The following is a 23,551-nucleotide window of genomic DNA, read 5'->3' as shown; positions in this document are numbered from 1 at the left end:
CAAAATGTATCACTTCACACTTTTCTGTGTTAAATTTCATCTGCCACGTGTCTGCCCATTCTACCAGCCTGTCTCTGTCCTCTTGAAGTCTATCACTATCCTCCTCACTGTTCACTATAGTTCCAAGTTTTGTCATATCTGCTAATTTTGATATTGTGCTCTGTACGCCAAAGTCCAAGTCATTAATATATATCAAGAAAAGCAGTGGTCCTAGTACCGACCCCTGGGGAACACCACTCTATACCTTCCTCCAGTCTGGAAAAAGAACCGTTCACCAACACTCTTTCCTGTCACTTGGCCAATTTCATATCCATGCTGCCACTGTCCCTTTTATTCCATGGGTTTCAACTTTGATGGCAAGCCTAATATGCGGCACTTTGTCGAATGCCTTTTGGAAATCCATGTACACTACGTCAACCGCATTGCCCTCATCAATTCTTCCTGTTACCTCATCAAAAAACTCGATCAAGTTGGTTAAACACAATTTGCCTTTAACAAATCCATGCTGGTTTTCCTTAATTATTGCACACTTGTCCAAGTCACTGTGAAGAGATTGCAAACTCTCTGAAGAATGGATTCAGTCAAGAATATTTTTTTGTGGACTTTATGGGATTTTTCTGAGGGTATTTTCCCTGTTATGGGATCGCCCTGTGCAGGTACGTGAAAGACTGGTTTTGTTAAAACTCCAGAGAACACATGGCAGTTGGCTGTGACAAAAGAACTCATCCAGTATCCTGTTTTGAAAAAGGGTTTCGACCCGAAACGTCGACTTTAAATTTCTCTCCACGGATGTTGCCTGGCCTGCTGAGTTTTTCCAGCATTTTCTGTTGCTATTTTGGATTCCCAGCATCTGCAGTATTTTGCTATCCTCCAGTATGCATGGGTTCGCCTGACAGTCCTGGAAAAAGGAAGTGGGCCATTGAACTTGATCAGAAAAACCATTCTAAAATGCAAAAACACTTCTGCTTCTCTTCTGAGATGGAGGTGAGAACAATGAACCCACTAGCTCACCCAGCAAAGACTGAAAGATATGTCCCAGACTTGGGGTCATTAACCCAATACGCATGGGTCTGAGGATGACTCATCACAGATTTAGCACCGGAGTGCTCAGAAGCAAATGGATTTTTAAGATTGGTGGGAAAAGACAGGCAGACATCTATAAAGATAAATTCTTCTCCACCATTCTCTCTCTCGCGCTCCCTGCTCCAACAAGACAAGAGACCAGAGAAGCTGACGAGCAGAGTGATCGAAACTGGGATAAGCACAGTCTTCAGTGAGCCAAGCCGGTAACCAGATATCCCAGGCAAGCTGGGTGAGGTGTAGGGGGCTTAAGGTCTCTCCAGAAGTGAAGTTTTTGGGCTACTACAAGGGTGGGAGCTTCGTTTGGTTTAGCCAGGTGAAAGGGGTTTATGCGACTGGGTAATTCGTTGGTCGGGGTGGAATCAGCATCCACCATAGCAATAAGGGAATTACTGCTTGTTATAGGCTCCAGATTTGTACTGTATGTATGTTGATTGTAATCTGGATTTTTATTCTCCACAGGGATTGTGATTTCATTTAATAGTGCATGTTTTAGCCAGTGTATGTTAGATCAAATAAATACAAGTTTGATTTTTCACCGAAGCATTCCTGTCTGTGACTTATTTCCTTTACACTCTGAATAATAATTCCCGGGTATAGAACTTTTGTAAGGCGGGGGCGATTCGAACCGTCCGTCTAGCAATTGAGCTAGGATCAAAAACTGTTTACCTCTCCTGGTGACCAGCGGCAGGATCTGGGTTAAAGGAATGTAAAAACCGCCTACAACTGTTAATTTTGTCCCTCATTATTGTTTCTAAAAGCTTCCCCACTACCGAGGTTAAACTGACCAGCCTGTAGTTGCTGGGTTTATCTTTACTCCCTTTTTTGAACAAGGGTGTAACATTTGCAATTCTCCAGTCCTCTGGCACCACCCCTGTTTCCAAGGATGATGGACAGCACACTGGGCGATCTCCCATGCTGCTCTTTGAATCGTGCCATGGATTGTTTTTTAATGTCCGCCTGAGCGGGCAGGATGGGGGTCTCAATTAATATCTCCTCTGAAAGATGCCATTTTTAACAGTGCAGCACTCCCTCAGTACTGCACTAAAGTGTCACTTTGGATTATGTGCTCGTGTGTCTGGAGTGGAGCTTGAACCCATGACCTTCAGACAAGAGTGCTGCCACCGAGCCCAAGGCCGACGCTGAAGCAAATTAAATCTTAAACGTACAGGCCCTCGGTTTAAGGTTCAGATGAACTTGTAGTCTGCTCAATGCGTTCACCAGCTTGTTTGTAGAACTGAATTGTGAAGAAGTGAGCAAGGCTAGATTTTTATTTTTCCTTCTGGCTGGAGGGGGAAACGCAGAGCAATGCTCAAAGAATGGAATAAAATGGAGAAAAATTTAAAACCGCTTTTTTTCCCTCTTTTTAGGTGCATCGTACATTGCTCCACATTTAAACAACCTGTACTTCCTGTCACTGTGCCACAGATTTGGAGTGTATGTGGTTATCCGATGGTTGTTCTTCTTGAAACTGGTGCTGAGCTTGATCATGTTGCTGGCGGGACCAGATCAGATCTACTTGCTTTGTTTCTTCATAGCCAGGTATAGCAGCAGTTCCTCCGCAAAACTTGCAAAGTTGGAAAACATTTGCTAAGTGTGTTGATCCATGATCAGTAATTTTGTTGGTCTAGTTACCAATGAAAAGCAACAGTGTCAAATTTTAAGCAACGTTCTTTAATTGTCTTGTTGAAAAGCTGAAGAAAAGGAAATTGGGGACATCTGTCCCTTTTTTTGATTCTGGCCACTTCTTGCCCTTCACTGCCCCCAGGAAGCCCCATTTCAGGTGCATGGATGTTGGCCCTCCGCCCCACCCAAAAAGCAAGAATTCAGATTTTTACACTTCAGGAGCTGGCTACACAATTGATGCTAACCATATTAAGATTATTTATTGAGCAGTGTCACTATAGGCTGCACAATCTTAGCTGCAGTTGTCCTGACTGAGACTTTATAAAAAAAAAATTAAAAAAAATCCCCCCTCATATTGTTTAAAACTATACAATGGCGAGTGCTGCATTAGTCTTGAGGAAGATGTTGCCATTTTTAACCCGAAGCACTGACTCATTGTCTCTTTAAATCCTATAAAACTGGTATTTAACATTAATAAATACTTGAACTTATTCATTTTTGCCATTTTGAACTTAACAGTTTACACTATGAAATATGCATTTATGTAGCATTTAATTGCACTGAAAGATGTAGAAGTAATTCACACACTGAATTACTTTTGAAGTGCGGCGATTATTAAGTGGGCAGATGCAATAGCCATTCTGTGCCAGCAATGTTTCACAAATAATGAATGACTTTTTTTTAAACACTTGCTGCTATGTAGTGCCTCATCAGAAACATTTTAATGCACTTTACATACAATGAAGTGCTGTGACTGCTACAACAGCAGCAGCCATTTCGCAAGGTCCCACAAACAGCAATGAGATGAAAAAGACCTTCTCGTCACTACCACATCTATCCTCGATCTTTTCCACTGCTTTATATTGACCATTAACCTCAACTGGATCTTAGACCTGTCCCTATTCTTTTGAGCGCTATTTTCATTATATCTGGTAAAATAGTTTTTACAGTTAATATATCTACAGATATCTTGATCAAGCCATTTAGGCTTCACTTTACCATAGACCATTCTTTTAATTCAACACACTTGCATGGCTTCCCTGTCTAAGTATAGATCTTATTGAAACATATAAGATTGTGATGGGGCTTGATCGGGTGGATGCGGTGAGGATGTTCCCAATGATGGGTGAAACTAGAACTAGGGGGCATAATCTTAAAATAAGGGGCTGCTCATTCAAAACTGAGATGAGGAGAAACTTCTTCACTCAGAGGGTGGTAGGTTTGTGGAATTTGCTGCCCCAGAAAGCTGTGGAAGCTACATCATTAAATAAATTTAAAACAGAAATAGATAGTTTCCTAGAAGTAAAGGGAATTAAGGGTTACGGGGAGCGGGCAGGAAATTGGACATGAGTCTAGGTTCGATATGGTCATGGCCCTGTGGGTAGTGGAGCGGGCCCAGGGGCCGTGTAGCCTGGTTCTGCTCCTACTTCTTGTGTTCTAATTCTGTGTTAGATTTCAGGAGATGGTTTTATTCCTGTTCCTGGCTGGGGTGGAGATCGCCTTTACAGAAGGTAAGTACTGTAGAAAATATAGGGACAGAGTGATCTCCTGGACGAGTTTCGATCGCCTAGATGGGTCGGAGAGGAATTTCCCAGATTTTTTCTCCCAAATTGGCCATTGGGTTTTTATCTGGTTTTTCGCCTCTCCCGGGAGATCACATGGGTTCGGGTGGGATGGAGAGTGATAGAAGCTTTGAGGTTAGGATCAGATCAGTCATGATCTTATTGAATGGCGGAGCAGGCTCGAGGGGCCGATTGGCCTACTCCTGCTCCTATTTCTTATGTTCTTATTTAAAAGAATTCAATTTTTCTTCTGTACTATAGTTATTCCTGTCCAATTAACCTCTTCCAAATCCCCCCTCATTCTTGAAAATTTTGCACTCGTGAAACCTGGCACGAGCATTAAATTATCTGCGGGAGCGATTTGCATAAACAACTCTCATCTGGTTATTCTGTGATCACTGTTGCTCACATGTTCCCCTCACATGGAGATCAGATGTCACCGCTAAGGACCAAATCTAGTAAGCAAACCAGAATTTCAAAAAGGAGCTGAATAGGCATTTTGACTTCTTCCAACTCCCCACAATTTCAAAATAACAAATGAAATTTATGCTATTTTTTTTTGCTCAACGGTTTGTGTTTATAACCAAATCCTCAACAAAAATTTCCAGATTCAATAGCACCACACTCTATTGAAAATTAATGAACTGAAAGTCCAGTCTTGCTGAACAAACAAAACCAGTAAAATACAGTGCCAGTCAACATACTCCCACAGCTACAGTGCCGCACCATGTGCTAAAGACGCGAGCCACATAGCAGTACAATGGGCTCCCATGGTGCTGCTACAAACTAATAGAAGTCTGAATTTCTGGTCATGCTGTCCATTTTACTTTGATATTACTAGGTCCTTCTATATTGACTGTTGTTGTCATGGTAGCTTTTAAAGAGGTATATGTATTGGAATCAAATAATGATGATGTATTGAGAACAGATCCCAAAAATAACTGATTTAATCTTGAGTGACTGTTACATTGTGTCTGTTGGCCATTGGATCAGAAGTATATGGAATGAACAACAAGTTCTTTCCTTAGTAACGAGAACACAAACAAAAGTGACAAAACAAGCATTCCTTCCTCCCATATTGTAAAATATGTTGCGGTTTACATTTAGGAAGCATTTCTGCTCGACCCTTGGTCTTGTCTTTGGGTGTTCTGTAACTGAAAAATCTGTGCCTTTCGGAGGTTAATTTTGTTACTCTAGTTGCTATTAATGAGCTTAATATTGTTTATCATTGCCTTATTACTATGATGACTATGTAATTAGCATTGCCAGGAATTCATTAAAGTGCCTAGTTCTATTTAAAATTCCTGATTCCATTGCGTGCTGGTAAACATATATGGATACAGCGAGTTCAAACATTGATCCAGTTGTGCTCTTATGTCCTTCAGTTATTTACGTTTAACTTTTATAAAAGTTGAATTTATCTCTCTCTACCGCCCCCTCCCCCAAATCAGTTCAAGCACTCCTGATTACCTCCCTCAGCTGATGAATCCTTACTCCTCCATGTTGAACACCACTTGGAGGAAGCACTGAGGGTAACAAGGGCATAGAATGTACTCTGGGTGGGGGACTGCAGTGTCCATCAATAAAAGGGGCATGGTGGTACCACCACTGGCTGAGTCTTGAAGGACATGGCTGCCAGGCTGGGCTTTGCAGTAGGTAGTGAGTGAACCAACACAAGGGAATAATTTACTTGGCCTTGTCGTCGCCAGCCTACCTGTTGCAGATGCGTATGTCCATGACAGCAAAGGTAGGAGTGACCACCATACAGTCCTCGTGCTGACCCAAGTCCCTTCTTCACACTGAGGACATCCTCCATTGTGTCGTGTGGCACTACCATCATGCTAAACGGAATAGATTCAGAACAAATCTCCCAGCTCAAAACTGGGCATCCATGAGGCACTGTGGGCCATCAACAGCAGCCGACTGTATACCAAAACAATCTGTAACCTCGTTGCCTCACTCATGTAGAACAGCATGCTGGGAGGAGCACCAGGCCTACCTGAAAATGAGGTGCCATCCTGATGAAACTACAACGCAGGACGGATATACATGCTAAACAGCAAAAGCAGCATGCTATAGACAGAGCTAAGCGATCCCACAACCAACGGATCAGGTCAAAGCTCTGCAGTCCTGTCACATCCAGTCGTGAATGGTGGTTTACAATTTAGCAAATAACGGGGGGGGAGGAAGAGGAGGCACCATGAACATCCCCATCCTCAATGATGGCAGAGCCCAGCATCTGAGTGTAAAAGATGAGGCTGAAGTGTTTGCAATCACCTTCAGCCAGAAGTGCCAAGTGGATGTTCTGTCTCATTGTCCTCCTGTCGTCCCCACCATCACAGATGCCAGTATAACGAACAAACTTGCATTTATATAGTGCCTTTTGCGACCTCCGGACAGCCCAAAGTGCTTTAAAACCAAACATTATGACCATGACTGTACTTCAAAAAGTACTTAATTGGCTGTGAAACTCTTTGGGATGTCTTGAGGTTCAAAAGGTGCTATATAAATATGTAGTTTGTTCATTATACATGTTTTGGAAATGTATTTGCCTGTACTACCACACAGTTCTACAAAATGGAAACTACACTGTCCATGTTTCTTCTCATAAGATTGATATGATAGAAACATAGAAGATAGGAGCAGGAGTAGGCCATTCGGCCCCTCGAGCCTGCTCCGCCATTTAATGAGATCATGGTTGATCATCCAAATTCAGTACCCTGTCCCTGCCTTCTCCCCATATCCCTTGATCCTTTTAGCCTTAAGAAATATATCTAACTCCTTCTTGAATATATTTAATGAATTGGTCTCAACTGCCTTCTGTGGTAGTGAATTCCACAGGTTCACCGCTCTCTGGGTGAAGAAATTCCTCCTCATCTCTGTCCTAAATGGCTTACCCCTTATCTTTAGCCTGTGACCCCTGGTTCTGGACTCCCCCGCCATCTGGAACATCCTTCCTGCATCTAGTCTGTCTAGTCCTGTTAGAATTTTATAAGTTTCAATGAGATCCCCCCTCAATCTTCTAAACTCCAGTGAGTACAAGCCCAATCGACCCAATCTCTCCTCATACGTCATTCCTGCCATCCCAGGTATCAGCCTGGTGAATCTTTGCTGAACTCCTTCCATGGCAAGAACATCCTTCCTCGGATAAGGCGACCAAAACTGCACACAATACTCGAGATGTGGTCTCACCAAGGCCCTGTACAACTGCAGCAAGACATCCTTGTTCCTGTACTCAACCCCTCTCGCTACGAAGGCCAACATACCATTTGCCTTCTTAACCGCCTGCTGCACCTGCATGCTTACCTTCAGCGACTGGTGCACAAGGACACCCAGGTCTTGTTGCACTTCCTCTTCTCCCAATCTATTGCCATTCAGATAATCTGCCTTCCTGTTTTTGCTACCAAAGTGGATAACCTCACATTTATCCACGTTATATTGCATCTGCCATGCTTCTGCCAAATCACCCAACCTGTCCAAATCATCCTGGAGTTTCTTGGCATCCTCCTCACAGCACACACGCCCACCCAGCTTTGTGTCGTCTGCAAATTTGGAGATATTACATCTAGTTCCCTTGTCTAGATCATTAATATATAATGTGAATAGCTGGGGTCCAAGGACCGATCCCTGCGGTACCCCACTAGTCACTGCCTGCCACTTGGAAAAAGAGCCGTTTATTCCAACTCTTTGCTTCCTGTCTGCCAACCAGTTCTCTATACAAGTCAATACCTTGCCCCCAATCCCATGTGCCTTAACTTTACACGCTAATCTCTTATGCGGGACCTTATCGAAAGCCTTCTGAAAGTCCAAATACACCACATCCACTGGTCCTTATCTATTTTACCAGTTACATCCTCAAAAAATTTCAGTAGATTAGTCGAGCATGATTTACCTTTTTGTAAATCCATGTTGACTTTGTCCGATCCTGTCATTATTTTCCAAGTGCTCTGCTATTACATCTTTTATAATGGACTCTAGCATTTTCCCCACTACTGATGTCAGGCTTACCGGTCTGTAATTCCCTGTTTTCTCTCTACCATCTTTTTTGAATAGTGGGGTAACATTAGCTACCCTCCAATCCATGGGCACCGTTCCAGATTCCATCGAATGTTGGAAGATGATCAGCAATGCATCTACTATTTCTAGGGCCACTTCCTTAAGTACCCTAGGATGTAGATTATCAGGCCCTGGGGATTTATCGGCCTTCAATCCCATCAATTTCCTTAACACCATTTCCCTACAAATACTGACTTCTTTCAGTTCCTCCCTTTCATCAGACCCTATGTTCCCTGACACCTCTGGGAGGTTCTGTGTGTCCTCCTCTGAAGACAGAACCAAAATATGTATTTAATTGGTCTGCCATTTCTTTGTTCCCCATTATAAATTCCCCTGATTCTGCAAGGGACCTACGCTTGACTTCACCAATCTTTTTCTCTTCACATATCTATAAAAGCTTTTACAGTCAGTTTTTATGTTCCCTGCAAGCTTACTCTCATTCTATTTTCCCCTTCTTAATTAATCCCTTTGTCCTCCTTTGTTGAATCCTAAACTGCTCCTAATCCTCAAGTTTACTGCTTTTTCTGTCCAATTTATATGTCCTCTCCTTGGATCTTATGCTATCCCTAATTTCCCTTGTTAGCCACGGTTGAGTCATCTATTTTTTGTTTTATTTTTATGCCAAACTGGGATGAACAAATTCTGTAGTTCATCCATGCGGTCTTTGAATGTTTGCCATTGCCTATCCACCGTCAACCCTTTGAGTGACATTCCCCAATCAATTCTACCCAACTCGCACCTCATACCATCGTAGTTTCCTTTATTTAAATTCAGGACCCTAGTCGCTGAGTCAACTACTTCATTCTCCATCTTAATGAAGAATTCGATCATATTATGATCGCTCTGACCCAAGGGGCCTCGGACAACAAGATTGCTAATTAATCCTTTCTCGTTACATAATACCCAGTCTAAGATGGCCTGATCTCTGGTTGGTTCCTCGACATATTGATCCAGGAAACAATCCCGAAAACACTCCAGGAATTCCTCCTCCACAGTATTGTTACTAGTTTGGTTAGCCCAATTTATATGTAGATTAAAGCCACCCATGATTTCCCTTGCCACTGGGCAGAAATATCTTTTTTTTTTCCAAGTTCAAAACCACTCTGTTAATTAACTTTTCATTTCATTTTGTGCTTCATCTTTAACACACTTTTTTGTGCATGTCACTTTCTAGTAACCGGGTATTCACAGAGGGGACCTGCAAGCTCCTGAACCTGGTCATCGCCGACCTAGTCGATGAAGATTTTGTGATGAACAAGAGGAAGCAGGCGGCATCGGCACTGCTGTTTGGAATGGTGGCCTTGGTGACCAAACCTGGACAGACGTTTGCCCCATTAATCGGGACATGGCTTTTGTATGTTTACACAGGTAGCTGATTCCACCGCTATTGAGTTAGTTATTTGACCTGGCGGACTGTTAACTGGTGTCATGGCTTCTGACTGCTGCAGCTCTCTCTACAGTACAGCACAAAAAACAGGCCATTCAGGCCAACTGGTCCACGAAGGTGTTTATGCTGCACACGAGCCTCCTCCCACCCTGCTTCATCTAACCCTGTCAACATGGCCGCCTAGCCCTTGCTCCCTCAAGTGTTTATTTAGCTTCCCCTTAAACGCATCTATGCCGTTCGCCTCCCCTACTCCTTGTGGTAGCAAATTCCACATTCTAAACACTCTCCGGCTTGGAGAAAAAAAGTTTCTCCTGAATTCCCTATTGGATTTATTAGTGACTCTCATATTTATGGCCCTTAGCTTTGGTCTCGCCCACATTTGAGCTCCTTTTGTCAGTAGATCAGGGATGTAAAAGTTAATCCATTATAACATACAAAATAATTTTTAGGAATAAAATAGCCTATTCTGACCAGCAACTGCATTGCTTTTTTTTTCCCCCTCCCAAGAATACAGCAGCTTGCTTCACTAAAGTAACTATCCGCTTTGGAGCGGTAGCAGTCTCTCCTCCGAGTCAGATGATTGTGGGTTCAAGCCCCACTCCAGAGACTGGAGCACATAGTCTAGGCTTGCAGTTCCGAGGGAGTGCTGCATTGTTGGAGATTCCATCCTTCAGGTGAGATGAGTGAGGCCCTGACTGCTCCCTCAAGTGGACATTAAAGATCCCATGGCACTATTTGAAGAGCAGAGGCTGATTTCCCTCGGGTCCTGGACAGCATGTATCTCTCTTCCAAGGTCTCCAACCCGTGTTTGTGAATCTGGCCCAACCCGCCCGCTGGGAAACTGACTGGAACAGATCGGCTGCTCGTCTTGCACCCCAAATTTACTCTCCATTGAAGTCACTGCAAAGTAAAATCGGGCGGGCTATAAAGCTGACTGCTAGTCAGGTTCTGTCACTTTCCCACCAGGTGGGTTAAGGTAATATTTCCTCTTATCTTGAAAGTATTTTTTCTTGTATCACTTGTTCTCTAAGTGATCTCTAATTTTTTTGTTTTTTCAGGTTATGACATCTTTCAGCACGATGCGCTACGTGATATCGTGAGCACGAAGCCAGTGGTGGAGCCAAATGTAGCCTGGCTGACGGCGATCCGCCAGGGCTGCTTCTACCTGTTGGTCTTCATCCCCATCACGTGCGCCGTGCTGCAGCTTCTAGCCTGGTCCCAGTTCAGCCTCCATGGTAAAAGACTCCAGACGATAAAATCATTGAGGCAGAGCACATATCAGGAGGGCCTACAGGACATTAAAGCGGTATAGGTCACCGCCCTGAATCTACATGAGCCAACAAAGGTCCGTCGTGTCTAGTAGATTAGACATAACTCTTTTTAATGACTGCCTCTTCAGCTCAGGATATGGAAGCCTTCACCTTCAGTGGACCAATATTTTTTTGTTTAGATGATTTGAGCCTGAATTTTTGGAGATTTCATCGATGTAGCAAATTGCTAGTATTTTAAGACTAATGGTTAATAAGACCCTTGTGCCTAACCAATTTTTTTACTTGACTTTTTATTCCCCGGAGGGGAGCACACACTGTACTCTGAAGCCCAGGGTACATTTTTAAGAACATTTTAATAGCTTAAGAGTGCACAAGGTCTTAAGATTTGCAGAGTCCGTTATCCCTTACTATGCCGGGAAATTCAGCAGAATATAATTCCACCATCAATCCCTCGCTTTTTTTTTGGAGCCAGCCAGTTGCAGATGTATTGGATTGAACGAAAGGTTGGCATTGTCATGTTGATTTTTGTACCCCACTGAGCATGTGTGCCTTTTTGTAACGTCATCGTACTGCCGTTGTGTGCATAATGGTAGGAGGAGGAAGTTGATGATACAGTGGGTTAGATATTGGTCTTTCACTTCTTGGAGCTGCGTTCAAATTCCACCCAAATCAAAGCCACCCTGCTGTCTGGATGTGAAATGAGTCTCGCTTCAGTTCCTAGTGGGCATAAGCTTCAAGCACCAAACTTCTCTTAATTTGGCATTAAATTATCAATCTCGTTGAGGCTACCGGATGGCTGATGTAGGAAACGGCAGAATGCCACAATGGTACAGGAAGAGGGACTCCTGTAAGGTTGGCGGCTGAGGCACGTTGTTGTTGTAGAGAAGAGGGAGCTTTACATTGAATCTAACCGTGCTATACCTAACCTGGGAGTGTGTTCCTAATGCTGACACTTGGGGCTGGATTTTCATTTCGGGAGTCGGGTTGGAGGCGGGACTACAACTTTTGGGGTTGTAGTCCTGCCTCCATCGAGATGCGGCCAATCTACGCGATTTTTAACTTGATTGACCTTGTTGAGCCCACCCAGCGGGGCTCAGACCAATTAAGTGCCACCCAGCAACAGGTGACGTCACAGACTGAAATTTCATCTGTCAAGACGTTTTGACAGATGAAATATCAGCGTTTCTCAGCTGTTTGAAGCTGTCAAACACTGACAGCCTTACTTCTAACCGGAGTCTTTCTCCACAGACTCAGTTAGAAATCTCTCCTGCACAGAAAGCTGCAGGCTGTCACTTTTGACAGTTCGCAGCCATTCTGCTTTCTGTGCTGGTGAGATGAGGGACTCCCGGGACCTAGAGGAAGGAAGGCTGAAAAGGTAAGTACAGGTAATTTAAACTTCTTTAATCACTTTAGACACACCAAGCACACTTACCTTTGCACTCATGCACACATCACTCACCTGAACACCGACATCTCGACCCCTTCAACCCGACGGCCCGACCCCTCCAACTTGGCGTGGTTTGGAGCCGTTGGGAATCCTACACTTCAACCTTAAAAATAGGGATTAGGCTAAAAACTACCTGTTAACTACCTGTTCACAGGCAGTTAATTGGCACTAATCCCTTTCCCGCCTCGGGTAGGCGGGTCCCAGTGCGGGGCGGGTACCTGCCTCCTTTGAAACTGGGATGGGGGCGGGACCCCCGATTTTGGGATTTTAACCCCCCCCCGCACACCTCCAATCCCGCCTCCACGGCACACTGAAAATCGAGCCCTTGGTGTCCATAATGGGAAATTTTCCATTTCACAGCATTAACAACCCTCGCCTGCATGAGAAACAGATTTCACTTGAGGAAAAAATAAAGGCAGTGGGGGGTGAGACAAAATTGGATCTGCCTCTGGTTTGGGTAAAGTTTGTTTCTAGCAGCACAGCGGAGGAGGACCTGGTAATGAGAGATTGCTCTTTTGTGTAAAATAACAAACGCTGGAAAAACTCATCAGGCCAGGGCAACATCCGTGGAGAGAAACAGAGTTAATGTTTCAGGTCGAAACCCTTCGTCAGAACTGAGGAAAAAAAGCAAGAAATGAAACATTAAAAAGCAAGTTTGGGGGCTGGGAAATGGGGGAGGGGATGAAATAACAAAAAGGGAAGGTCTGTGGGAGGGTGAAGAGACATTAAGAGATATTCAAGGCGAGACAAGATGGTAATAGGACAGGTAAAGTAACAAAGGATGGCTCTGGATGAAGTGTGAAATGTGCTGGCGGAGTGAGAGACAGTTGCCATGTGGGAGAGAGAGGAAAAAAAGGAAAAGGCACAAACCAAAAGTGGATAATAAAAAATATATAAAAATGATAGGGGCCGAGGTTATGATCTGAAATTGTTGAACTCGATATTGCTCTTTTGTGTAGTCAGCATCACCGGGGCCAATTGTCCCAAATGTGCCAGTAATTTCTTCAGCCCAAGATGTGAACTCATTGCACATGACTGCTGTACACCAAGAAATTCTGCTTCAGTGAGTTTTACGGCTGCAGAATTTGGCAACGTCCGCCTCACGTAATGGAGGCTCTTGGTGAAACTTGAGGACGGTTTATGGGCATCATACTTGAGCATGTTAATTTATAAGGGGGGGGTCACAGATCATCCAGCAGTGTAATAAGTGTTCAAGGTTAACGTGCAAACTGAAACTCGAAGGAAGCTGAGTGTGGTTTGTTTCAGATGGAATTCTCAGCTCTGAAGACGTTGCTGATTTGCTGAGATAAGTTGTGAATGATATATTGCACTTAAAACATGTAGATCTTAAACCAGCTTCATTCGTCCAACTTTTATTGTAAATTAAGTGCTTAACAACAACAACTTGTATTTATATAGCGCCTTTAATGTGGTAAAATGTCCCCAAGGCGCTTCGCAGAGCGTTAAAATCATATGTTTAATTTCTCTTGTAAAGCTGCATTAACTTTGAATGTCTAATTATGATCAGCAATAGCACAGTGAATAAACATCACCAGAGATGCCAATTATATTCAGTGCATAAATTATTTTTTTAAATAAATACTTGTATGCATTCTTGCATATTTATTTTCCAGAGAATTTTTTCCCTTTTATTGGTCCTGGGTTTTTCCTCTCTTTTGGCCTTTCGCAGTCTGGGGGCCGGAGCGGAGGAAGTGTCTAGTTATTGCTGCTCCGACCGTCTTAAGTGTGGGGCAGGCTTGATGGACCAGCTGGTCTTTTCCTGACTGTCATTTTTGTATGTTCATAATTGCTAATTTTAACAGTTCTTCATATAGTTGGATTCTTTTTTTTCCTGTGTTTTTTTTTTCATAACTATGTAATCAATAGCAGATTTTTGTATTGGTGCTGAGAAACCAAGTAGTTCATGTATTTTGAGAAGAATGCGTGAGGCTGGATCAGGTTCTGAATACCTTGCCTTGTGCAACAACTTCAACTTAGAAAGTAAGATGGTTCTTTTGCTTACTGGTCCCTTGACACTGTTTCTTTTGGTAATATAACTAGTTTTCTTTTCCTCTTGGTTTTCGCTACCCTCATGCCACTTACTGTCCCTAGCTTGGATGATGGACAGGAGACTTGCTCCCAGGCCTCCGCCAAGGCTGCTGCAGAGTCAGCAGTTCGGACGTGTATGAGACTCTCCCACACTGACTGTGAGGAAATGCCAGGCCAACACTCTGCTCCTCCCTGCAGCATCAGATTGGAAACTCTCAGGGGTGGATGTGTGTCTGCCCTCCCTTTGGTACAGCCCAGTGGAATTCGCTGTGTACCACAGCACCATGCAGACTTGGAGTATCTAGTTTTTCCATTTGCAGTTGTATGTTAAATAAAATTCCAAGCTGTGATCCTGACTCTTTTTAATTGCATCTACTGTCAAGTTGTATCGAGAATTGGTCCCCAAGCTGATTCTGGAGCGAAGGAGCCCCATTCAGGTCCTGACTTTGGGTTTGCACTACAGCTTTAGTGTCCTGCTTCACACCAATTTGTAGGGTAGATGGAGCCTCCTGACCAGAAGTTCCTTCCCATGGATTGCAACAGAAACATTGCTTTACATCTCTGTACACACTTGCTCGAAGGTACTGCTTTTAAAGGAAACCGCTGTTTGATTGTGACACACAATCCAGATATCTCTCTACCCTCTTGTAATCCTAGAATATTTAATTATGTTTCAGTGTTGAGGAATGAGATGAAGACTTTTGTGAAATGGTCATTGATTTGCTTTTAAGTTGCAGCAAGCCAGTAACTTTCATTATATATTAAATGTTCCTTACAGTATTATAAAGCCCTTTGAACGATTATTATTAGTCATTTGGCAAGCAACAAAATAAAGGCTTGTTTGTTTTAAAACATTTAAATCTGCTTGGTGTGTATCATTTAAAAAAAAAAAAAAAATTAATAAACGGGTCAATCCGCATCTGAAGAGAGAGGTTGATGTTTCAGGTGGGATCTCTCATCAAACCTTTGCCTTATGTGGTTGAATTAGCTAAGTTAAGAATTTGAATGTGATTCTGCAGTAGTTTCTCACTGGCTTAATCTGATTTTGTGCCATTTCTATTCTGCTCACAATATTTTAATGTACGGTGATAGCAGTGCAGAGAAAAAGACTGTGAATTAAACTTGTTCTCTTCCTCCCTAAATTTAAGATACTTTGGATTTTTAAAAAAATCTTAAAATGTTAGTTTTTTTTGTGCGCCATGAAGAAAATTGCATTTAGTGAAATTATTTATGAAGCTACTTTTCAGAATCTATTTCCTCCCCCCCTCCCCCCGGCAGTGATTTCCACACACTGACCTCTGCTGTAACCTGCCCATGGCTGAACCTGTTTGCTGATTTATGGCAGCCTATTTGACTATTGGAGGTACGTACTCGAAGTCTGAGCTGGCCTTTGCCTGATATCCACACACATGCACTTTCCAGTAGATTACACTGGATAGAAATCAGGAAAAATAAACAACTTGTATTTATACTTGGGACTATGATATTATAGCTATTACAGAGACGTGGCTGAAAGAGGGGCAGGTATGGCAGCTCCACATTCCTGGTTACAGGATTTTCAGACGGGATAGAGAGGGAGGTAAAAAAGGAGGGGGGTCACGGTATTGATTAAAGAAACTATTACAGCTGTGAGGAGGGATGATATGTTGGAGGGATCATCAAACGAGGCCATGAGAGTCGAATTGAGAAACAAAAAAGGGGCGATCACACTGCTGGGAGTGTACTACAGACCCCCAAACAGTGAGAGGGAGATAGAAGAACAAATATGTAGACCAATTTCTGAGGTGCAAAAACTATAGGGCAGTAATAGGGGATTTCAACTACCCCAATATTAACTGGGATAAAATTAGTGTGAAGGGTACAGAGGGTGCGGAATTCCTAAAATGCATCCAGAAGAACTTTTTTAGCCCGTATGTAGCAAGCCCAACAAGGGAGGGGGTGGTTCTGGACTTAGTTTTAGGGAATGAAGCTGGGCAGGTGGAAGATGTATCAGTGGGGGAGCATTTTGGTGCTCGTGACCATAATTCTGTTAGATTTAAGGTAGTTATGGAAACGGACAAGGATAGACCAGGAATAAAAATTATAAATTGGGGAAAAGCAAATTTTGCTAAGCTCAGAGGGGATTTAGCCATAGTGGACAGGAAACCGTTACTTGAAGGTAAATTGGTGTCAGAGCAATGGGAGGGTTTCGACCAAATATGTGCCCGTAAAGAAAAACGGTGGGACTAACCAATCTAGAGCTCCCTGGATGTCTAGGGACATACACGGTAGGATAAAGAAAAAAAGGGAGGTGTATGACAGATACCGAGGGCTAAATACTCCAGAATCTTTAGAGGAATACAGAAAGTGCAGGGGTGAAATTAAAAAGGATATTAGGAAAGCAAAGAGAGCATGAAAAATTCTAGGCAAGTAAAATCAAAGAAAACCCAAAGATGTTTTATAAATATATTAAGAGGATAACTAAAGGGTAGGGCCTATGAGAGATCATGAGGGTAATCTGTGTGTGGAGGTGGGAGACGTTGGTAGGGCCCGGATGAAATGTATCCCAGGCTGTTAAGCGAAGCAAATTAGGAAATAGCAGAGGCACTGACCATTTTTCAATCCTCTTTGGCTTCAGGTGTGGTGCTGGAGGAGTGCTAATGTGGTGCCCTTGTTTAAAAAGGGAGAAAGGGATAAACCGAGTAATTTCAGGCCAGTCAGCCTACCCTCGGTGGTGGGAAAACTATTGAAAAGAATTCTGAAGGACAGGATAAATCTTCATTTAGAAAGACACTGATTAATCAAGGATAGTCAGCACAGATTTGTTAAGGGAAGGTAGTGTCTAACAAACTTGATTGAATTTTTTGAGGAGGTAATGAGGGTAGTGCGTTTGATGTAGTTTATATGGACTTTAGCAAGGCTTTTGATAAGGTTCCACATGGCAGACTGGTCACGAAGTTAAAAGCTCATGGGATCCAGGGCAAAGTGTCAAGTTGGATTCAAAACTGGCTCAGAGACGGGAAGCAGAGGGTAATGGTTGATGGGTGTTTTTGTGACTGGAAGGCTGTTTCCAGTGAGGTTCCGCAGGGCTCAGTACTCGGTCCCTTGCTTTTTGTGGTATATATCAATGATCTAGACTTGAATATAGGGGATATGATTAAGAAGTTTGCAGATGATACTAAAATTGGCTGTGTGGTTGATATTGAAGAAGGAAGCTGTAGACTGCAGGAAGATACCAATAAATTGGTCAGGTGGGCAGAACAGTGGCAAATGGAATTCAATCCGGAGAAGTGTGAGGTAATTCATTTGGGGAGGGCTAACAAGGAAAGGGAATACACATTAAATGGTAGGACACTGAGTAGTGTAGAGGAACAAAGGGACCTTGGAGTGCATGTCCACAGATCCCTGAAGGTAGCAGGCCAGGTAGATGCTTTGGCAACATAAGATGTACCTTATCATGCCAATAAAGCGATTTGTATTGTATTGTAGAAGGCATACGGAATGCTTGCCTTTATTAGCCGAGGCATAGAATACAAGAGCGGGGGGGGTTATGCTTCAACTGTATAAAACACTAATTAGGCCTCAGCTAGAGTACTGTGTGCAGTTCTGGTCACCACATTATAGGAAAGATGTGATTGCACTAGAGAGGGTGCAGAGGAGATTTACAAGGATGTCGCCGGGAGTAAAGAATCATAGCTCTGAGGAAAGACTGGATAGGCTGGGTTTGTTTTCCTTGGAACAGAGGAGGCTGAGGGGAGACCTTTTATTGAGGTGTATAAAATTGAGGGGCATAGATAAAGTGGATAGAAAGGATCAATTTCCCTTAGCAGAGGGGTCAAAAACCAGGGGGCACAAATTTTAAGTAATTGGTGGAAGGTTTAGAGGGGATTTGAGGGGAAATTTCTTCACGAGGGTTGTGGGGGTCTGGATCTCACCGCCTGAAAGGGTGGTAGAGGCAGGAACCCTAACCACATTTAAAAAAGTACTTGGATGTGCACTTGGTCCGTAGCCCTGCAGGTTACAGCATCCCAAGAGCTGGGAAGAGGGATTAGGCTGGATAGCTCTTTGTTGGCCGGCGCGGACACGATGGGCCGAAATGGCCTCCTTCCATGCTGTAACTTTCTATGATTCTATTGTAGGTATTGTCGTATACCTAACCAATAACGGAGTTCAACTCGGAAAAACAACAAACTGGTTTTTAATGTTGAATTCGATTAAATACAGCAGACAACGGAGATAGATGTTGGAGAGCTGTGGAACAGGTCTTTCCCCAGCGGGGACGCCACGAGAACTGACTCGGCAGTCTGGAGGTTTGTGCGATGACTTCATCGCGTTGCTCGCGTTTCCCACGCTTGGGGCGTCACGTGACTTGCATCATGACGTCATCGCGTTTGCCCGTGCTTAGGGCGGTCACGTGATGACGTCAGCGCGTTTACCCGGCACTGCAGCTGGCCGTTGCGGCCGAAGTCGGGAGCGGGAGGCCAAACCGGGCCGGCGGCCGGCGCTGTTTTGAAACTGTTGCTAAGCAACAGGGTTTGTTGCTTCAGACGGAGCTCAGAAGCTCCGTATGTTTTAACATTAGCGCTCGTTTCTCCGGCAGTGTTGATCAACCGGCACCAGCTCGGTCCCCTCAGTGCCGGATACCAGCAAGTTTCCTGTACCCGTCATAATTTTGATCACCTCTATTAAATCTCCCTGTACCTTTTCTGCTCTAAGGAGAACAATTCCACCTTTTCTAGTCTTTCCACATAACTGAAGTTCCTCATCCCTAGTAAATCTCTACACCCCCGCAAGTCCTCGATATCCTTGCTACAGTGTGGTGCCTAGAACTCAACAATACTCCAGGTTTATTGTCTCATCCAAGGCATAGCCCCTTCAACAATGCAACATTCTCTCTGTTGCCACTGAAATATCCACCTAGATTATGTGCTCAAGTCCTGGAGTGAAACTTCAACCCACAACATTCTGCCTTGGAGGCAAGAGTGCTAACAACTGAGCCAAACTCAGAGAATCGTGGCCATTTTCCTCCTGCCTTGCCGTCCCTTCCTCCCCAGCCAAGCGTGAAGATTGGAACTCAACTGTAACGTACCCACCTCTGTTTTGGCTGAGAGTGAACTCTGCACAGACCAGGGACTGAGCTGGACACCTTCCTCATCTGCCTAGCCCACTAAATGTATTGTGTGCTGCTGTTGGATTTGTCACCCTTTTACTGTGTTCCTGTAAAAGCAAATAGCTGGAATCAAATCAGGCTCTACTGATAATAGGATGCTGTGTATACATCCTGGAAAGTTGGTCAACTAATCAGTAGCTAGTTTGCATAAGGGAGGTCATTTTTAAAACTTGTGCCCCAGTAAAATATTTGTGTTAAACAATGCAGGCAAACAGTTAGTGAACTGGAAAGTTATTTTCATAATGTTCTCCATTAGTCCTAAATCAAACTCTTCCTTCACAATTAAAATTGAAAAATTAAGTGCAGTGTGGTGCACATGGAGTGTTAGAATGCCTGATCCAAATTCAATCTATGCCATTTTATGGCCTTATTCCATCACACTTATTCCGCCATAAGTTGCGCTACCACAGTATGTACGGTTTTGCAGAATGTCTGCTGTCCATTTGGCTTCTTTGACGGTGAAATGTGTGTTAATAGTGCTGAATATGGGGCAGTTCGGTGATGTTCATTCATATGAACTGGGTTGAGACACCAAACTCATTTCACCAACAGTGAGAGGAGGTGTTCCTGCCATTAGCGTAGACTGGATTCAAACTCTGGGGAGAAAGGAGTATGTTTGTTTAAGCCAATCACTCTTGGATTTGAACATTTTGAAGTTTAATAGATGTACTGATAGGCTAAATTTACACCATAATATACATGATCAATTCCTAGATGTATTGTTTTAACTCTTCCTCCCCCAATCACCAATAGAAGAATGGAAACCAGAGAGAAATGTACAAAATCCTGTCTCTTTCAGTAGGGGATTATTGGCTTTTTGTTCTGACATGGTATCTGTGAGGGAAATCAATTCTTTTATGCTCCAGTTTTCTCCCCTCCTTGTGAAAGTGCTGGTGGATGTTGGAGTACAGTTTCACAACCACTAATGGCTTTCTAATGCCTTGCCCAAGTGCTCACTCCTCTAGCTGGAGCCCAGACTGCATCTGCTCACAGGCTGTTTGCGTAGTCACCCAAAATCCACACTTCTGGATTTACCTGCAGGAGTGGTGGTGCTAAGGAGTGGTAATAGTGGCTGATTTTTCTCCGCGCTAGAGCAGGAGTACGAAGGCCAATTGTGCCTCTACTGTGACTCAGACTGAGATCAGCCAACTCCTGCTGAATCACCCTGCCCCTGCCATTGGTCCATCCTTCAGGTGCACTGCCTTCTCTTGGCCAATTGGAAAGGGAACAGACTCTGTTAATCAATTGGATTAATCCTGACAGTGACACAGCCTTTTTGCCCCCCCATCTCCAATATTTTTATAACTAAAAAATGAAAGTTCAAAAAACACTATTAATGCCCCTGTGATTTTTCTCCTGGGTTTGCTCACAGCAGTGTGCAGGAGATTAATCTTCAATTCCTGGAAACTCGAGGCCAATTCTGGATGGTTGGAAACCCCACATGCAGTGGATAATATGATTCCCCTCTCTGTCTATAAACACATTTTACACTTAATTGATTTAATCGCTGTGGACTTTCATTTCAGCAAAACAAATGCAAGTTATTTGTTTTTAACACATATAGCCCATGAGCCTGCTCAACAGATGCACTGCAGCACCTCCCAAACCCACGACCTCTTCCACCTAGAAGGACAAGGGCAGCAGGCGCATGGCAACACCATCACCTCCAAGTCACACACCATCCTGCCTTAGAAGTATATCGCCGATCCTTCATCGTCGCTGGGTCAAGATCCCAAAACTCCCTACCTAACCGCACTGTAGGAGTACCTTCACCACACAGGCTGCAGCAGTTCAAGAAGGCGGCTCACCACCACCTTCTCAAGGGCAACTAGGGATGGGTAATAACCCACATCCCAATCAAACAGCTCAGATAGGCCTTCTGAGCCATGTAAGGCCCCAGGATCGATTGCCCAATCTGTGCTGAGTTAGCTGGTGACAAACCAGCCAGAAGTAGAGGTGCTACAATTCGCTGCAGTACTCCCAGGTTAGGGAAGAAGGAAAAAAATCAACTAAGGTTTCTGTTCCTGATTGCTGTACAGCAGAGTTGCACGGATAAGACATCAGGCGAAGACCGGATCAGGCTCCCCTGTGATTTTGTCCTTAGACATCCTGCTGATACTCAACGGCAATGCTCATACCTGAATAATGGCCACTTGAGCAAGGTTCCAGTGTGCAAGGGTCACCATTAGGGAAGTCAATACCTTTTCAAAGCAGAATGGGGAGGGGAGAAAACTGCAGAACAAAAATACACTTCACCCCTCCCCAAATTGATCCAACAAGATTATTTTGACAGTATCGGCAGAAGGGTTTTGTATTTACTAGTGGATCTCCTGTGGCATTGCACAGTCAGAGGATATGGTGTTCTGTAACAAACAGTATTGTACCACCTAACGCTCAATGTATTGTACATAACCAGGGGAGTGATTGTCATGATGGCTTTTTCTAATAAGCATAAAGGGACTCTCGAGGGAAGCTGCCTACTTCCAAGGTAAAAACTGGTTTAACAACAGAAAACACTGGAAAAACTCAGCAGGCCAGGCAGCATCCGTGGAGAGAGAAACAGAGTTAACGTTTCAGGTCGAAGACCTTTCGTCAGAACTGGAAAAAAAGCAGGAAATGGAACAGATTTAAAAGCAAGTTTAGGGGCTGGGAAATGGGATGAAAGAACAAAAGGGGAGGTCTGTGATAGGCTGGAAGGCAGGAGAAGTTAAGAGACATTCAAGGCAAGAGATGGTAATGGGACAGGTTAAGAAACAAAGGATGGCTCGAGATGAAGTGTGAAATTGCGCTGGCAGAATGAAAGACAGCTGCCCGGTGGGAGAGAAGAAAAAAAACACAAACAAAAAGTGCGGATAAAAAATATATATGTGATAGGGGCCGAGGTTATGATCTGAAATTGTTGAGCTCTATGTTGAGTCCAGAGGGCTGTAAAGTGCCTAATCGAAAGATGAGGTGCTGTTCCTCGAGCTTACGCTGAGCTTCAGTGGAACAATGCAAGAGGCCGAGGACGGTGAGGTCTGAGTGGGAATGGAGCAGTGAATTAAAGTGACAGGCGACCGGAAGCTCGGGGTCACCCTTACGGACTGAACGGAGGTGTTCCGCAAAGCGGTCGCCCAATCTGCGTTTGGTCTCCCCAATGTAGAGGAGACCGCATCGTGAGCAGCGAATACAGTACACTAAATTGCAAGAAGTACAAGTAAATCGCTGTTTCACCTGGAAGGGGTGTTTGGGGCCCTGGACAGTGGGAAGGGGGGATGTATAAGGGCATGTGTTGCATCTCCTGCGCTTGCACGGGATGGTGCCGGGTGAAGGGGAAGGGGTGCTGGGGGTGATAGAGGAGTGGACTAGGGTGTCACGGAGGGAGCGGTCCCTACGGAATGCTGAAAAGGAAGGCGAGGGGAAGATGCGTTTGGTGGTGGGATCACGCTGGAGGTGGCGGAAATGGCAGAGGATGATCCGTTGAATGTGGAGGCTGGTGGGGTGAAAGGTGAGGACAAGGGGAACTCTTATCGTGGTTCCGGGAGGGAGGGGCAGGGGTGAGGGCAGAAGTGCGGGAGATAGAACGGACACGGTCAAGGGCCGTGTCAACCACTAGAGGGGAATCCACTGTAGAGTCAACCACTGTTGAGGGGAAAACTAGTTTGTCTGTTTAAGATCACAAATTCTAAAAATGTACAATAATTTAATTTAAATTATGTAAATAACACAGCAAAGAGAGAATTTAGTGCTAAAAATTAAATACAGATAATTTGAATTAAGCAACTTTGAATTAAGAGTAGACAATTAGAAAAGTAAAGTGCAAAAAACCTGCATGTATAATAGGTTATAAAATACAAATACACTTTCTTGAGAACCCAATAGAAGTGCAAAAAAACACAAAGCAGCACACACAAAAATTGCCAACACAAACCACAGCTCTAAATA

General features: G+C 43.9%; 1 protein-coding gene across 2 annotated transcripts in view; it reads left to right on the top strand.

Moving 5' to 3' along the window:
- The window catches only part of slc68a1a (solute carrier family 68 member 1a), a 60,473-nt gene extending 45,645 nt beyond the window's left edge, over nt 1-14,828 (top strand). The window contains exons 7-10 of one of the 2 annotated variants that reach the window (XR_015079179.1): nt 2,451-2,622; nt 9,499-9,692; nt 10,770-11,485; nt 14,542-14,828. Coding sequence is in view for 1 of the 2 variants with exons in the window: in XM_085994304.1 (XP_085850430.1) it covers nt 2,451-2,622; nt 9,499-9,692; nt 10,770-11,023 (620 nt within the window). In the remaining variant the exon portion in view is untranslated. Of the gene's footprint in view, nt 1-2,450; nt 2,623-9,498; nt 9,693-10,769 lie in introns of both variants that reach the window. The other variant, XM_085994304.1, reaches the window with a different exon arrangement.
- Nucleotides 14,829-23,551: the final 8,723 nt, after the last annotated feature.

Source organism: Somniosus microcephalus, chromosome 8, assembly GCF_052327205.1.
Source record: "Somniosus microcephalus isolate GS21.2 chromosome 8, FLI_Smic_1.0, whole genome shotgun sequence".
NCBI lineage: Eukaryota > Metazoa > Chordata > Chondrichthyes > Squaliformes > Somniosidae > Somniosus > Somniosus microcephalus.
This window is presented reverse-complemented; position numbering and strand designations above follow the sequence as displayed.